Genomic DNA, 18,981 nt, shown 5'->3' with positions numbered 1-18,981 from the left:
TCTAAGCTTTTGGTGTGCGAGACATGACCGTCTAATATTAATAGGACTGGTTTTTCGGCAGTAGGTCTTACATTATCCACAAAATATTTCAAATATTTCAAAAAAACGTCGCGGTCCATCCAGCCCTTATCTTGAGCAAATGCTACACTTCCATTGGGAGCATTATCCATAAGCTCAGGTTTTATCCTCTTACGAGCAAAAATAAATGCTGGTGCTAGAAAATTTCCCGTCGCACTCATTGCACAGACGAGTGTGGTGTTCACTCCTCGTTCGGCACTTGTTAGCCCTCCTACCTGTCGTTTACCTTTCTGAGCTAGTACTTTAGACAGCTTTTGTACTGTTGTTACTCCTGTCTCATCCACATTCCATATTCGATCAGGAGACAAATCATACTTGGCAAAGATGGCTTCTAAATTTTTGAAAAATGTCGAGACAGCATTTTTGTTGAAGCCCGTCGCCCTTGCGTAGGACGTTGCTTCTGGTTTTCTAAGAGAAATGTTCGAATGACGGGACAGGAAACAATAGAGCCATTTTTTGGAAGCCATTCTTGTCACTTGGTTGAAGTTGTTGGGGATGCCGTTAATTGCAGCGAAATCGAAGGCTAATCGACGAAGTTCTTTATAGGAAACTCCAAAGAATCTTGATTCCATTTCCAAAACGTATGCTATAATTTCCTGTTCTTGCTGTTCATTGAAAACGCTACGAAATCTGCCCAGATGTTTTTCGCTGTTCTGTACCGTTTTATTTTTATTTCCCGTTCTTCTTGCGAGGGTACTTTTTGGCACATTGTAACGTTCTGCCGCGTCTCTGATGGAAAGCTCTCCTTTATGGACCTTGACAATCGCCTGCGACATATCTGTTTGAGACCACTTGCCGCGATTGGTTTTTCTAACATATTTGTATTTTTCTAAGTTGGGCATCTAGAAACAAGAAAAAATGCTGTTTACTATTCACATAGTAACTCTTTAAATAACCCTACTAACCGATAACACTTTATAAAAATATGTTTTATTTTTATTGTAATGCATACCAAATATAAGAGAAGAAAATAGAATAAGTTACCTAAGATGGGACGTCTCGACTTAGGAAACTTCTTTCTGTCCCATCTTAGGAATAATGAATATACAAAAAAATTTCATAACCCTACTTATCAGCAGTCGAAAATAAAATCATGCAACCATAGCAATATGTACAGTATAAAGTACCTAATGTTATGCCAAATAAAGAAATAAAACGCACTTACATTTTCCGAGTAAAAACACGCCTCGAATAAACCAGAATATTTTAACGAATGGCACGATAACAAGCAACGGCTTCTCACAGGACACTGCGAGATCGATGATGGCCGATATTCGTAAAACTTGTTCATACTGAAGGAAGGTTTCCGCACGGGACGGTAGATGTCAGTAGCCTCACAGAATAGACGGGCAAATTACGTGTCTCATCTTAGGTTACCGTCCCGTTTTAGGTTACTCTCCCCTATATGTCCCAGCTGATTCAAAAAATCTGCTGGCATCTGTTTTCGACCAAGTGGTTTCTTCTTTGAACCAAATTTTTGTAAAGACAAGGACTGAGAGTTCCTATCAGTCCATCGACAAATCAATGACTAAGTTCAAAGGAAGATCTGCCCTGAAGCAGTATCTTCCTATGAAGCCAGTAAAAATGGCCAACTACTGGAACCCTAGGAGAACGAGTTGTTGAAAGTCTAGCCAATACCACACGGTAACCAGATGTGTGCCTATGCTTTGATAGCTTTTTCACTTCGTTCAACCTACTAAACACCCTAAATTTTTCATGTTTAGGAACCTATATGGCCAATCGGGCAAACGTAGCCAAGTTTGAAAATAACAAAATGTTAAGGAGTGATATGGAGTTTACAGTCCGAACGAATTTTAGCGACTAAATGGAAAGATACTAAAGAAGTGATGCTGGTGTCCAATTGTCACAGTACAACTGTTGGAATTATCAACAGAAAGCTGAAAACTTGAGAGAAATGCCGAGTTCACTTGTCCAGAAGTGAATAATTTTATAGGAGTAGATTTCGCCGATCAAAACGTTAGCACATATGATACGGACCGAAAATCTGCAAGTTTTTTATAGATTAGTTATGTATGCCATTGTAAATTCTTGGATTATTTGCAAGGATTTGCATAAAAGGAGCGTACAACAAGATAATACAAAATTTTCACTTTTGAATTTTCTGGTGCCACTAGCAGAACTGCTAATTAAATTGTAAGATTGGAATCGTAATGTACTTTTTTATTTTGAATATAAGTTTGTTTCCTTACTGATGGGATTTATTTATCCCACCAGTCAACGCTAATGGGACATATATGTTCCATGTCCATTCCAACAAATATTAAAGTAATGTTAAACAGTTTTATTTAGCTACAATGAAATCAGTAATGAAAGGGTTAAAGGAGCTTTCTGTAAGTTTTACTCTTCATCTACATTACCTAGTGGACTATATTTGTTGCTTATGGTTTTATTTTTTGCCGTGTAACATTTGTACTTTTATGTGGACTGTACCTCTTTCTTTTACTTTAGACAATTTGGTTTTTAAAACAGAAAGACGGTATTAGATTTAATTTCGATACTGGGCATCTGCAAGCCGTTTATACGTATTTCGACCTTTTTAGGTCTCATCAGAGCGACATATGCAGTTGCTCTGAATCGAAACAAAATCTCTCCCGTCATAGGACAATAATTATAAAAATAATTATTTACAGACGTCACAACGCCATCTACTAACAACACTAGGAATCCTAAGATTTCCTACTTGGCGAAACTAAATTCAAATCTTTACCACTGTGCTTTCTAAAACTTGCAAAGCAGACAGATTGATAAATTAGTCATTAGTGCCAATCACGGTAAAAATTCGAAGTGAATTTAGTTTCTGGTACTCGAAACAGAGTAAAGAACTAAAACAGAAAGACTAGATTAGATTTAATTTCGATGTAGGGCATCTGCAAGCCGCTTATACGTCTAATCTAATACCGTCTTTCTGTTTTAGTTCTTTACTCTGTTTCGAGTACCAGAAACTAAATTCACTACGAATTTTTACCGTGATGAACGGAATGTGGAATGTAAATTATAGATTCCCTTGCCGACTAATTTATCAATTTGTCTGCTTTAATGTAAGATAATGTCCATTATCTTCCATTCTTTCTGTAGTTATGTTTCTTTGTTGTAACTATTTGGTTTTGATACTAGCTGAGGTTTTTTATGCTGTGGGGATCATTTAACATAGGGGTGGTGGTGATTTCTTTATCTAGTTGTGTCATTTGTTGACTATTGAGTTGTTGCGGATACATCGTATATTGTTGGTGCTGAGGTGGTAGAAAAGACGTTTGCGTATGTGGTGTAGTGTTTAACATGTGTGTTTGTTGTGAATATGTTGGATGAAAGAATTGTGTAATTGGTTGTTGTGCATAATTTTGCATGTTTGCAATTACATTTTGGTGCATCAAATTTATTTAACGAGCCGCCTGCTCAATACAGCTATCCTGCATTATTGGTTACTAATGCTAATTGATGGATGAGTTTTCTTTTTCTAGTGGTATTTCTAGTTCATCATAAAATTAATCTATCTGTTTTTACGGATCAGTTGATGTAGGGATATGATATTAAAGACAAAACCATTCTAAACAGCAAAGGCAAATTTAAAAAAAATTGTAAACATTTTATGGGCCAATATGTCAACTAAAACGCAAATTTAAAAAGAATAAAATTTTTATTCAACACAGTAAAAAACAGTCACATTAGATTAAAAGAACACATTTATATACACAAATTATTTACTTATTCTTCCTCTTAACTCCTGAGCCATGTAGTTCAATGAAGGATTCTAAAGCTTCGGGTACCTGCCCCCTATAAGTAAGAGCATACGCTTTAATAGCGTTGGCTGCAATACATCGTAAACTGATTTTCATTTGGGTTTTTAAGATTATCTCTGCAACTCCTAAAAGAATACAAAAATACTTTTTTACAGAATTTGTAGGTAGAATGTCACGCAATTTACATATATATTACGCCTAAACCTAAATACATAAATTATAACTGGGCGTTTTGAAGATTAAATTGTAAGTCATCTAAGTTACCTGTAGCAGAAATATCCAATGGCGTTTCATTATATTTATTGACGCAGTCCAAATGTGCGCCGTTTTCAATCAGATCTGTAATAATCGAGTGCATTGTGATAAAATCAGACACAGCCTTGTTGTATTGTACAATTATGTGAAGTGGAGTATTTCTTTCATTATCCATGGCATTTACGTTAGCGCCACATTGAAGTAACAACTTTGTTGTTTCTTTGCAAGGAAACCTACAACATTATTATATTATACAATAGAGAAAACATGTTGCACGTCGAAACTAGACAATATTTTTTACAAAATTATTAATTTTAATAAATTATTATTGTTGTTAATAGGAAATATTTTTTTTATAATCACTATCATATATAAAATGAAGCCTTACACAACAACTCGATCCTGAACGTTCCTTCGTAGAGTTTTCGTCATTGTGGGACAAACCTGTCCAATCATGCGCTTTTTAAATTGTTACTAAAGTCAAGAGTATCGTGGACAAATAGATAGAATATTTACATTAGATTGTGGTGTCCTCATATTATAATAAACTTTCTAATAGACGACAAAACTAAAAAACTAAACAATGTTTAACCAAAGTCTAATGAGCGGTGTCTGTAGTATATCTACTGATTAACAACTCAAATTGAACGCACCAATAGAATGTACTAATTAAAGGCAAAAACCAAACTCTGAAATATAATCATCACTGTGCTATTCCTTAAAGGGCCTCGACCTACACAAGTTTTTTGTGCCATTCAGCTTTGTCTCCTCATCATCCGGTGTTACGCCATCTATCCAGCTAAGCTTTGGTCTGCCCCGTCCAGTTATTCCTACCGGCCGAGCTGTTAAAATCCTTTTTATCATGTTCGATTTTGGGGCCCTGGCTACATGTCCTGCTCTCTACAGATGGACACGCTTTCACTCCATACAGTAGCAATGGTCAAGATCAATACTAAGATCGTGGCGGAAAGTACGTTCCTCATTTTTACAAATGTAGCTCGGACTCGGTCTATTCGACTTTTAATTTCTACAGTTGAACCCCAACTGTCATTAGTGATAATGCCTAGATACACGAGTTTCTCTACCTCGTCCAGTACGGCATCTCAGACTTTATACCGTCATACTGTGTATAATTTTTGTTTGCTACCTATTGCTAAAAAATTCAAGTAACTTAATGGCATCTTCTACTGATATAACGCTGCGCATCATTATCCGCCGCGCAAGATGATCCGATCTGCTTCTACCACATTTTAAATGCGACATATTTTAATTGCTTAAAGAAAATAAAATAAAAGTGCAAATAAATTTTTCCAGGTTAAAACTACCACGCCTGTCCTTAAAAAAAATAGAATATATATATATATATATATATATATATATATATATATATATATATATATATATATATATATATATATATATATATATATATATATATATATATATATATATATATATATATATATATAAATATGTTGGAAATATCGGGTATGTGGTCTATATTAAATAAAAAATCTTTGTTTTTTCTAAAGCTCAATATTTCGCCATTTATTTGATGGCTTCATCGGGAGTAACTGTAAAAAACAAACATTTCAAAACACTGACGTACACTTAGATTTACAATACTTACAGAAATTAAAAGATTATACACATATTTTAAATATGTGTATATTATACTAGATATTTTAAATTTTAAATTTTAACATGCATTTTATTAAATGTACAGTTTTATCAACAATAATGTTATTTTAGTATTCAATTTTATTTATGTGTATAATCTTTTAATTTCTGTAAGTATTGTAAATCTAAGTGTACGTCAGTGTTTTGAAATGTTTGTTTTTTACAGTTACTCCCGATGAAGCCATCAAATAAATGGCGAAATATTGAGCTTTAGAAAAAACAAAGATTTTTTATTTAATATAGACCACATACCCGATATTTCCAACATATTTATAAATTGTTTTTTGGTCGAAATAATCACGTTAAATATATATATATATATATATATATATATATATATATATATATATATATATATATATATATATATATATATATATATATATATATATATATATAGATCGGTTTAAAACGTTCTCCTACGTCTTCCGATACCTAGTTACCACTCCTCTCGATTCATCCATAAGTCTTCTTCTATGTCTCTGTCTTTCATTTCTCTATTGATGCCTTCTCTCCAACTAAAGCGGGGTCTTCCTCTTTTTTTTTTCTACCGTGAGGGGTCTACATTAAGACTTGTTTTGGGAGACGTTTTTCAGACATTCTCTGTACATGACCGTACCATCTAAGTTGTTGGGTACCAATATCGTCTACTATTGTATGTTTTACTTTCATAATTTCTCTTATTCTGTTGTTCGTTATTCTTTCTAGTGTAGATTTTCCAGCTGAACGTCTCCTTAAATCCATTTCCGTTGCCTCAAGTTTTCTCTTGTATCTTTCCTTTATTTGCCATACTTCACTACTGTAGGTAATTATACTTTTAATGGCTGTATTATATATCTTATGCTTATTATTAGAGATTGAATACCATTAAATACCAACCAATAAAATATATGTACATACATATGCTTTCTGAATATATAAATGTATTTGGATGATACGCTATATTGGTTTTCTATAAGAAAGACAAATCATGTACATATAATTTTGTTGTCGCTATCTAGTAAATGTATTAAACGGAAATAGAGCACTGAAGGCTGCGAGAAAAACCAAAGTTATGTTACCTCTACGGATGTTACAAAAAATAAAAACAATCTTTTCAATGTACAATATAAAACATGTTACTGGAAACACACCATTATGTCCGGGATTATGTTACAAACATGTCATGAGAACTTATGTTACTAAATGTTATTAACTGTTAACTAAATTGTTATTAATTTTATTTGCATCTGTATTTTATGACTTGTTTACACCTATTTAGGAACTCATTATACGTTTTTGGCAAGTAACGTTTTACTAATTTATGTTTAAACAATAAATTAATTTCAAAAATGACAGTTATGACCCAATTAGGTAAATTTTAAATATTTCTACTCGTAAGAGTCGGTCACGACTCTCTTGACTCTAGTAATAATTTAGAGCCGACTCTGATCGTCTTGTCTCTCAACGATAAAAACTATTCAACGTTCATGACCGACATGTTCGTGAAAGGGTTGAATACGAAAAATAAAATGAAAAACACTTTACTAACTTGCAAATATCTGTTATATGAAAATCATCAACAGGAGTATCTGAACTACAGGCCAAATGTAGAAGAGACTGTCCATTGCGTAATGTCATATTTAAACGGTTTATACTAAAGACGAGCTTTTCCATGTCATGTTTTATTTCTTCTGAAAAATTCTTCATAGTTTTAGTTATTATTGTAAGTAAATACAATATCGTCGTAATGTTGTTTTCAATGTTGTCCTACAACAATTTTAAAACTAAAATGTAAGACACATATTTTATAAATGTTACCTTAATAGTATGTAAGTAATTAAAAAAATCATATATGATACTAGTTTGGAAAAGTATGTACATAGTAAAGGGTGTTTTTTTTAGATGTATAGAAATATAAGTTGGCAACACTTTTTTAACTGACCTTTTTTAACTGGCCATTTTGACAGCTGTTAAGTGATTTATGTTTAGTTTGGTTTGGCATTTCACTATGAATAGACTGACGCCTGAACAACGCTTCCAAACTGTGCAAATTTATTTTGAAAATCATGGTTCTGTTCGAAATACGTTTCGCGCACTACGTCCATTTTATGGTCAACATAATCTTCCATCAGAGTAATTAATTCGACTAATCATGGAACGTTTTCGCAGCACATTTACTCTAAATGATAATATGCATCCACAGAGACATTGTACAGTGAGTACAGAAGAAGTCGTTGCTGATGTAGAGCGTAGCATAGAGGAATACCCGAATCAGTCTATCCGCCATCGTGCACAGAAGTTGGACATGTGCCCATCCACTGTATGGAAGATTTTGCGGAAAGATCTTGGTTTGGGTGCTTACAAAATCCAACTCGTGCAAGAATTGAAGCTACACGATCACCTAGCAAGGCGCAGATTCTGTGAATGGGTCCAAAACGAGATTTCCTGTAATCCTGACTTTCATTAGCGAATTTTGTTTAGCGATGAAGCTCACTTTTGGTTGAATGGCTATGTCAACAAACAAAACTGTCGTATTTGGAATGAAGATTATCCTCAAATGTGTGTTGAGACACCATTACCTCCAGAAAAACTGACTGTTTGGTCTGCTTTGTGGGTTGGTGGAATCTGACCATGATTACTGACTTTTTTATTCCTGATTTGAACAACCAGGAGGTGGCACAGCTCGTGCCACAATTGATTTATTGAAAAAAACGTTTGGTAACCGCATAGTTTCACGTTTTGTACTCGTGAATTGGCCTCCAAGATCGTGCGATTTAACACCGCCAGACTATTTTCTGTGGGAATGAGTGAAGTCGCTAGTCTACGCCGATAAGCGTGAAACGATTGACCACTTGAAAACAATATTTACCGCGTTATTGCCGATATATGGCAACAAATGTTGGAAAAAGTCATTGAAAGTTGGACCTCTAGATTAGACTACGTCTGAGCCTGCCATGGCGGTCATATACCAGAAATCATATTTAAATTATACTGCCAAAAGATTATCTTTTGAATAAAGTCAATTTCATGTCAATTTAAAAAATCGTCTTCGTTTTATTCCAATTGAAAGTTCTATACCTCTAAAAAAAAAACACCCATTACTTACTCAATATTTAATATTTTCATATTTCATATCTTTAAATTCCTCTCTATAAAATTGGCGTAGTCATATGTTAAGGCGGGTACACATATGCGAGCAGAACTGTTCGCGAACCGTTTGTGAACGCTATATTCGTTAATTTGTACGACGGGACGAACCGCTTGCGAGCTGTTCGTTCGTTGCTCATCAGGAACCACAGCCTGTCGGTTCTTGGGACGAACACAAAGAATGTTCGCAGTTAAATTAATTGTTTCTGCTAAGTGTGTGATGAGATCATTCGGTTAAACAAAATTGCTGAACGAGCGCGGCTTATTCAAAAGTAACGAGAGAAATTAAAAACAGATAATGTAAACAAAATACCGAAATGTTTAGAATAACGAAGTAAATTAATTCTCGGTTTGTTATTAGATACTTAGGGTATTGGATAGCCTGAACATAAACATATTTTCAACGAACTCTTCGCGAACAGCTCACTATAGCGTTCACAAACGGTTCGCGAACAGTTCTGCTCGCATATGTGTACCCGCCTTTAACGAGAATCTATAAGTACGAGTTTTTACCACTATACATACAGGATCGGTCCATGGTACAATGAACACAGGTATGATATTGCGCATGACATTTGACAGTTCCGTCAGGCGTGTGACGTAGCAAAGATCCCCGGACCCATTATTTGTAATGATAGTTAAACGACTTTTTTGGCATTGTAGCAATTTACCGCGTTTTTGTTTAGTTTAAGCATTATAGTATCTTAAAAAGTACATATGGTGTTTAGTTACTGTTTAGTTTATTATAATGTACAGTAGTCTCTTTTTAAAACTTATAAATCTCACCTCTGCGATGTTGTTACATTTTTGAATGTTTGTTATATGTTAAAAATAGGTGCTTTTTTACCATTGAATGCTGTGAGAAAGGTAATTTAAAGAATTTAAAATATATAATTTTATATTACAATGTTTAATTATTATTTTAGCGTGTTGCAGCAGCTTTAAAACTAAGTTTATCTTCTTCTTCTTAAAGTGCCTATCCGTTCCGGACGTTGGCGATCATCACGGCTATCTTCACTTTGCTTATTGCAGCGCGGAACAGTTCAGTGGTAGTCGTGTTATACCACTTTCGCAAATTTTGAAGCCAGGAAATGCGTCTTCTTCCCGGTCCTCTCTTACCATTTACTTTCCCTTGGAGAATCAGCTGGAGAAGGCCGTAACGTTCTTGATTTCTCATTACATGACCTAGATATTCCAACTTTTTAGTTTTGACGGTCATGAGAATTTCACATTCTTTCCCCATTCTTCGCAGGACCTCCACATTAGTAACTCTGTCAACCCAGGATATACGTAAGATGCGCCTATAACACCACATTTCGAAAGCTTCGAGCCGATTCATAGATGCAACAGTCAGTGTCGATGCTTCCATTCCGTAGAGCAGAACTGTGAATATGTAGCAGTTCAATAGACGGCATTTTGTTTTTAATGATATGTCTCGACTGTTGAAAATAGTTCTCATTCAAGTTTATCTACTGTTGTATTATTTCTCAAGCTGTTAAAAATAATGAACTTTCAAAATCACCTCCTAGTAAAAAGTAAAAAACGGTATCACAAAAAGATTAAAACTAATACAGAAGAAAACTTATACAGAAGTAAAACACTTCAAATTTGTATTTAGGTATAAAACATATAATTAAAACTTTTTTAAAAAGTGTCGTCAAAATTTATACAAGAGCACAACGTGACGTTTTCGATCTAGATCAGATCATCCTCAGTGCCTTCTTTTGTAATTGAAGCTAACACTAAAATTGTAGCTGTGACATCAATATATGGTTTTACATTGTTCCAAATTTAAATTCTAATGTGACTCTAGGTCGATGACATTGGATAACAATTTAGTACTTAAAGAGCAACATGTTTCTCTTTCTCAAGCGAACCGATTTTGGTCATTATGTATCATACCTTGTGTTCATTCTACTCTGCGATCGGCCAGTAGTTAACCATAGGTTGAGATAGCGAGACCAGTCTAGCGCCTAAGATATCACTTCTTCTCTTTGAACGCTTCTACAGAGAGCGACCTTTGATCATAAGCTGCCTTTCATCTTTCTACCATATACCTACCATATTCAAAAGGTAAGTGAGTTTTTTGAATTGATAACATTTATGAGTCACGCCAAGTGTTTTTCGTTATTTTACAATTACATATATTCTGTTCAATTATTTACTATTTCAATTAATTAACCAGCGGTTTCAAAACATCCTAATCAACCAAATAAATGAAATACAAAAAAAACCTAATAAGTGGTTTTACTTACCGTGATCACATCATGACCATCATGTGTTGCTGGTTTGTTTAGCTTCTCTCTATTTTTAACGAATTCTTCGATTGCGGAACCAAGAACCTCGTCCAAGTAATTATATGGCAAAGTAACACCAACGTGTATCATCTGACAAAATACCTGCGCAAATCGTAATAGATCTTTTGTTATTGAAACATCGGTCTTTTTATGTAATCGTAGAGCATGTAACCACAACTCAATACATCTATCGAAACGAGCATTATCAGCAAAAACGGCTCCTCTATATATTACGGAATACGGTACTTCCACGTTTTGAGTACCCAGTATCCGTTCGCGAATTGTGAGTGCTTCCATATGAAGACTGTTGTGATTTTCACTTATTGCCAATAGATCTTGAACTGTCTGACATTCGATCCAATTTTCATATGCAGCAATAGGTTTTATGATCTTCTTTTTTATAGGATTATCTGGATCACTGTACCTACAAAAAGGAAGATATAAATTTAGTTATCTTTTTGCAGCGCCTGTGAAATACAATTCTTCAATTTATTTGAAGTGTTGAAATACTAAATATGAAATTTCAAAAATACTACATACCTAAGTTTCATAGATAAAAGCATATATTTGTAGGCTTTAGTAATATCGTAGTTTTCTTTATCGTTAGCAAATGACGCACCTAATAGTTCTAGCGCCTCAATTCTATCTTCCACTGTTATATCTTCCCTACTAATTAAAAATTCCACTACCTTCTCTTTAGTTTTCTCTGCAGCTGATTTAATGGGCGTCAATCCGGCTTCGTTTGTTGAGAATATAGCATCGTACTTAAGTAATTCTTTAACAACTTTGACGTGATCCGATTCAGCAGCAAAATGAAGAGCTGTGCCGCCGCAAAGAGCTCTTTCGTTGGGGTTAGCACCATTTTCTAATAAATATTTTACCTAAAACATAACATCATTTTTTTTAAATAACTGTTTCACTAAAACTTTGAATATTTTATTGAAAAATTGGTGACATATACCTCTAGAATGAAGCTTTCATCAAACATATACTTTATCTATCGAGGGAGCGTAGTAAACCCGAAAAGCTGTGGATATCTAACAAAGGATGACAAAACACAATAAACTACAAAGTTCTATTAATTAGATTCAACATTATTTCAGCGGTTACACTTACATATATGTTGTTGAAGTACATATTTTAGAGGTACTATTTTTCTCGAGTAAAATTAAGTCGATATTTAAAAATAATAACTGTATTGATCTCTAAAAGAACTATTTCAAAACTCATCATTTTGAAAAACAAAAAACGGAGCGTGGCACTTGAGTGCCGTCAGAAGTGAATACTTCTTATAGCGCGTCATTACTATATGTGGGTTAATGAAATTTTATGTCTGCTTATTTCTGAATTGTTAAATTTTTTTTTATAATAATACCACACATTTGAGTTCTTTAAACTTTAAAAAATCTCATTTGTTTTCTTTAAAAATTGTGTTTAATGATTTTACTACCTAATTTTTAAAAATTGTTAAATATAATATAGAATTTATTCATCATTTACATTTTCATTATTATATTGTATTTATATTTAATTACTTCATTTTGATTATCATTATATTCCATTATAATCGAAGAAATATTTAGACGTTATATGAATAGAACAGTCAGGCACTGGTTTATTTTCGTTCCAATTAAATGAAATTAACAAGAAGACAGTTACATAAATCCATCGTAGCTTTCCATAAACACGCTAGATATATACATACAGTACATATTAATTTATCAACCTTTCACACTTAAATTTAAAGCGGTACGTATCATAAAAAATTTAATCGTGTAGGATTTTTTTTGCCGATAAAACTTATTTATATCTTTTTTTTATTATGGTTGGATATATTTGGAAAATTATTGCGAATGATGTGAAGAAATCTTATTTTTATGTAGATGTTTACATTCCCCTAAAACCCCCCATATTTTGGATTGTTTAAATTGATTCCAGCAAATTTTGTGTAAGTTGCCGGTGTTGTCAAGTTAGGAAAATACCAGACTGCTTTCAGAGGTGGTAAATCGACAATTCATCAGATTGCAAACCTGAAACAAATTTTGGAAAAAACACTGGAATATGGCATTGATACTCATCACATATTTATAGACTACAAAGCAGCCTACGACTCTGTGAATAGAAGAGAAATGTTCAAAGCAATGAAAGAGCTAGAAATACCAAATCAGTTGGTATATTTAACAAAACTAACTTGAAAAAGTTGAATGTAGAGTAAGAATTCAGGGGGAACTGTCTGAATCTTTTAAAACAAATAACGGACTGCACAAGGAAGACCCTTTCTCCTAAATACTGTTCAATCTGCTCTGGAACAAGTAATACTTATGTCACAAATCACAACCATTGGTACAATATACAATAAATCAGTGCAAATCCTTACCTACGCTGATGATATCGATTTAGTAGAACGGAAAATGCTGTACGAGAGGCATATGTAGCATTAAATATTTCTACTACTAATTAACAATAAATAGTATTTTGTAAGCAATAAATTATATTGTTTACAAAGCAATAGTGCGAGCACTGCCAGATATTTATTTAATGTAAGATATAATACACTCCAATTCAAAGAATTTCAATATAGTTTTACTGTGATTCTCCCTAAAAATAATTTATGATAATTTCTAAACATAAAACTATAACAAAAAATGTTCAAACAATAAGCCATTTTGTACTAAGCAGTATCCCAATCGTATGTAAAATTCTCGTCTAACATTAGCCAGAACACGTGGCGTTATTGAAGTTATACTTCTATACAACGGTCGGCGTTGGAAATTTGCATGAGAGTGAATCTGTGAAACCATTACATATGTAAGATAATGACAGAAGATATATTTTCTCTCTCTTAATCTCTCGAGAATAAAAATGTTCCTTTTGTATTTAATATTATATTATATATATAATATTGTATATATATATATATATATATATATATATATATATATATATATATATATATATATATATATATATATAATATTATATATAATATAATATGTATTAATATTATTATTTATGTGATATGTTTTGTATTATTTAAAATTAAACGTTTATAATTATTTTAGGCTTTTGTATTTCAAAATAATCACTGTTTTACCGAGAACTGTCAATTTTGAAATCCGTTAGTGTTATGTCTAATTGGCAAATCCTTTACGTGTTTGGTTCATACGCTGGTGGTTGTGAGTTCGAATCCCAATTATGAATTTCCTTTTTTATTTTTGAAATATTTAAAAACCTCACGTTAATCTTATTAAATATATGTAATATACGCAAAAAACATAAATTTTAAAATAAAATGAAAATTTACAACATAATCCGAGTTGTTGGTTTTTTATTTTTATCTTCGTAAAGTAAGTTATGTATATTGGCAGTTTTAAATACTTATGAATATTACATTTTAATTTATATTGTATTATTATATTGAATTATGTTGCAGTGTATTTATTGTATTGTAATTTTTATATTAATAACAAAATAAACAATGAAGTAGATTGCAGAAGAAGATGATTTTACTGCAGAGTATGTGTAAATTTTTTTTTGCATTCAACTCCTTTTATATATATATGAAAATAAAAATATATATTTTCATTAAAATATTGATACAATCCTTCATTTACTATACTCCTATTACAGGTCAAATGTTTATATACAGCAAACGATGCATCATATACCTATATAACTAATTATTTTTCTCTTTCTGCTCTCTCTTACCTATAGCATTACATATGTAATGATTGTACAGATTGACTCCTATATAAATTTTTAACGGCGAACGCGTGTATAGAAGTATAACTTCTACCGGCAGTCCCACCGGACTGCCACACCCGTTTTTTTTGCACACTCTTCAATAATTCGCATTTTTAATTTTAATGCTTCTATATCTGTAAATTTTTGGTAAGAATTAATTTTTGATTTTAGATGCCCGCAAATAAAATAATCGTTTGGAGCTAGATCTCCCGATTTCGGGTGCCACTTATGTTACAGTCAGGTCCAATCAAACAATTATTAAAGCTGTTTTTAAGGAATTCCTTAACCACCCAGTTATTGTGCGTAGGGCATCCATCCATTTGAAACCAAATTTCAACTTCATTTGGAGCTATTTCTGCAAGTCTGGATAAAATCTCTTCTTGTAGCAAGTCTAAAAACTTTTTGAATTAAAATTTTCCTCATAGAAAAATGGTCCAATAATATTGTGTTCAAATATTCCTAACCAGACATTTATTTTTCGACGATATTGGGTATGGCTTTCAATAATATCCTCAAGCTTTCCTGTCGAGCAAATCCTATAATTTTGAACATTTGGTTCATTATTTAATGTAAATGTACATTCATCACTAAACAAAATGTTTTTTTTTTTAAATTGTCTGTCTGCATTACCCCCCTCTAAAATTTCATAACAAAAATTCCGCTCGTCACTCAACATCTCCTTCTCTTAGTTCTTGAAGACATTCTAATTTATATGAACGGAAATTATTCATTTTCAAAATTTTGAAGACCGTGCAATTATGAATATTAAACTGGTCTGCAATGGTCCGAGAACTTATTTTAGGATTTTCTACGACTGCTGTTAATACATTTATTTAATTTTGATTTTCTAAATTTCTTGGTACCTCAGCAATATTGTTTGTACAGGTATAATTAGAAATCACGGTTCCAGTATTTTCAAAGTTTTGTAAAATCCTTTGAATTGTTGAATGACTTGGAATTGGTTTATTGCGATATCTTACGCTAAATAAAGAACTGAAAATTCGCGCACTATTGCCTGAATAAAACATTTTTATTATTGCTACTTTCTCCTCAACTGAATACATTTTTAATCAACTTTCTTGTTTTTTAAACAATAAATCACAAAATAAAAATGTTGGCAATTCAAATATTGTCAAATATCAGAAACATCAATATGACTAAACGCAACATGTCATACACACTCTTGCACAGCGTATGGCCTGACTTTAAGGGGTGGCCTGAAAAATGTATTATATTCTTGCAAAATTTTGGAATACGTTTAATTCGTAGAACAATTGTATCATTTGTTTTCGATACATATTTCAGTCTTCTACAAATAGTTTTTCTTGACTTTTGGTGTAAAATAATTAGGGAAGCACAAATTCAACAATTTAGAATTTTCCTATGGCCCATTTGACGATTCACCACCCTGTATATATTCGTAAACGGTTTATATTTCTTACACACTAGTTTAAAAAAATAATATGTATTCGTTCATATATTCATTTAAATGTACTTACTACTTCTAAATGTCCCTTGAAAGAAGCTATCATCAAACACGTGTTATTATATTTATTAGCTTTATTAATATCAGCCTTGTGGTGTACTAGATATTGCACAATGTCTAATCGGCCATCGAAGCAAGCGGCACGGAGAGGTGTAGAATCAGTTTTAGTTCCGTGGTTTACGTCGGAACCGGCTTTTATTAAATATTTACAAATACTTAGATGACCTAAAATTAGAATTAAACTGTAATTAATGGAAGCAACATATACAAAAATAAAACTAAATTTAAAAAGTAGTAAAGATTATATTATCTTATTATATATCTAAAAAGCCACAAACATTCATTCTTGGATCGCTACCTCCTTATCTTCTACATTTTCCTTTATTCTTAAAAAATCTCCATAAGATCTACAATGTTGTTTTTAAGGTTATCTGAACAGTAAGTTGCCATTTTACTTGACCACTTACTAGCAATAAAGAACCTGATAGAGAAATGTGCATAATACTACAAACCAATGGCACTGATATTCGTGGACTACGAGAAAGCATTCGATACCATAAGCCATCAGAAAATGTTAAAAGCGTTGACAGAATGCCGAATAGACCATCGCGATACTAACGTAATATAAACAAATATATCTACCAAAATGCCACAGCTCGCGTAAGACTATCTGAACAACAAATAAATTCTGTATACAGCGGAAAATACGGCAAGGAGACACCGTCCCTCCAAAGCTATTCACGACGCTTTTAGAGCATACTTGTAAGAAGGCAGATCTGAACGATCTAGGTATTAACATAATAGAGAAAAGTTCAGTAATTTGAGATTTGCAGATGACATAGTCCTTATATGTTTGAAAAATTATATCACGCTTCCTTGGAGGTCAGACAAAAGATAAATATAAACAAGGTGCAAATAATGACTAATCTGGTGCTAAATCGAAGTATTGCTGTTGATGGAAGGGGTATTGTGCAGATTGCATCGTATAAGTACTTAGGACATGAAATTCGGTTGGGCCGAGATAACCAGTCATGTTAGCTCCCACATCGCATACGATTAGCCTGGGCAGCGTTTGGTAAATTAAACTTATGTATTTAAATCGGACCTACCAATATGCCTCAAAAGGAAAATCTTACCAATATCTGTTACTTGTACTCACTTATGGAGCGGAAACATTCTTCTTCTTCTTGTGCCACTCCTATCGGAGATTGGAAATCATCAAGGCTATCCTGACCTTGTTTACAGCTTACCTAAAGAGTTCATTAGTGGTACAGCCAAACCACTCTCTCAAATTACGCAGCCATGACATTCTTCTACGGCCTGGATTCCGTTTTCCTTCTAATATTAACACTCACAAAAAAAGTGGTGAATAAGATTCGCGCGACTCAGAGGCTATGGAGCGCCAGATGTTAGGTGTCTCTCTGAGAGACCGAATCCCAAATCGAATATGTATTGTTGAGTGGAAACCAAGACAAGAAATACTACGGAGCTGAGGACGATCACCAAGCAGATGGACTGACAACATGAAGCATGTTAGCAGTAACTGGATGCAAGCCGCACAAAACAGAGACCGATGGAAAAAGCTGAGGGAGACCTATGTCCAGCAGTGGACGCATAAAGGTTGATGATGATGATGAAGTTGCCATCTACCCTTGTATTATAAGGTTACATGACCTTCTTTTATAGTATTAGGACCCTTATTAATTTTGTTTAGCTTTCTTCTGAGCTCGTTTTGTGATCCTTAGCTTCTATTTCCATAACATCGCTTTAGTGATCTACCTACATCTCCGCGTGGTTGGTTTATGAATTCTAACCCACTTAGGACATCCTAGCGATACGATCTTTCTAAGATATCTTGCGTGCCCTAACCCTTCTCACCACTTTTCTGAACCTTGCTTCTTTCAACTTTAATTCTCGTTCTGTTGTTAGTGTTAATATCTTTAATTATCTTTTTACCAGTCTGCTGGACCGGAGTCAAAAGATTTAGTCAGATCTACAAAGCACATATAGGCAGGTTTTTTTTATATTCCAATGCTTTCTCGTTAATTTATTTGGCTATGAATATGGCATTTATACTTGATTTATTTGGTCGAAGGCCTTGTTGCTCTTCACTGATGATGTTTTTCTATTAATATTATTAGCAAATGTCCTTGCTGGCAGTTTAAGAGTTGTGTTGAGCATGGTGATTATACGATAATTGGTAGAATTTGACTGTTTATTTTTTATATATTGGTGATGTAATGCTATCCCTCAATTGGTCTGGAACATGCTTGATAATTAAAATTCACTAAAAAAGTAGCCCATTTGGTATACCATCGGGATCTGTAGCTTTTTATAAATGTCCATAGACTATCAATGATCTCTTCTTTTGGGATTTCCGTGTTGTCAACATCATCACTTTCTTCTGCCTCTGTAGGCATAATACTATCTCCCCTTGTTAAGTTCTTTTATATAGTGAGTCCAATTAATTCTGCACCATATGGAAAACTTTGTTATCTTTAGTTTTATGATATTATACAATACAATCATCAGATATTACCTTTTTCTACTCATA

The 18,981-nt window shown here is 33.1% G+C and overlaps 1 protein-coding gene across 1 annotated transcript in view; it reads right to left on the bottom strand.

Moving 5' to 3' along the window:
- Positions 1-3,714: 3,714 nt before the first annotated feature.
- The window catches only part of Fem-1 (protein fem-1 homolog B), a 29,082-nt gene continuing 13,815 nt past the window's right edge, over positions 3,715-18,981 (bottom strand). The window contains exons 3-8 of the mRNA XM_072520642.1: positions 16,441-16,652; positions 11,738-12,078; positions 11,156-11,621; positions 7,303-7,520; positions 4,101-4,324; positions 3,715-3,961 (exon numbers count right to left, since the gene is read on the bottom strand). Coding sequence (XP_072376743.1) covers positions 3,798-3,961; positions 4,101-4,324; positions 7,303-7,520; positions 11,156-11,621; positions 11,738-12,078; positions 16,441-16,652 — 1,625 coding nt within the window. The 3' untranslated portion in view covers positions 3,715-3,797. The remainder of the gene's footprint in view (positions 3,962-4,100; positions 4,325-7,302; positions 7,521-11,155; positions 11,622-11,737; positions 12,079-16,440; positions 16,653-18,981) is intronic.

This window comes from Diabrotica undecimpunctata, chromosome 1 (assembly GCF_040954645.1).
Source record: "Diabrotica undecimpunctata isolate CICGRU chromosome 1, icDiaUnde3, whole genome shotgun sequence".
NCBI lineage: Eukaryota > Metazoa > Arthropoda > Insecta > Coleoptera > Chrysomelidae > Diabrotica > Diabrotica undecimpunctata.
Note: the sequence above shows the minus strand (reverse complement) of the source record. Positions and strands in the feature narration are given on the sequence as shown.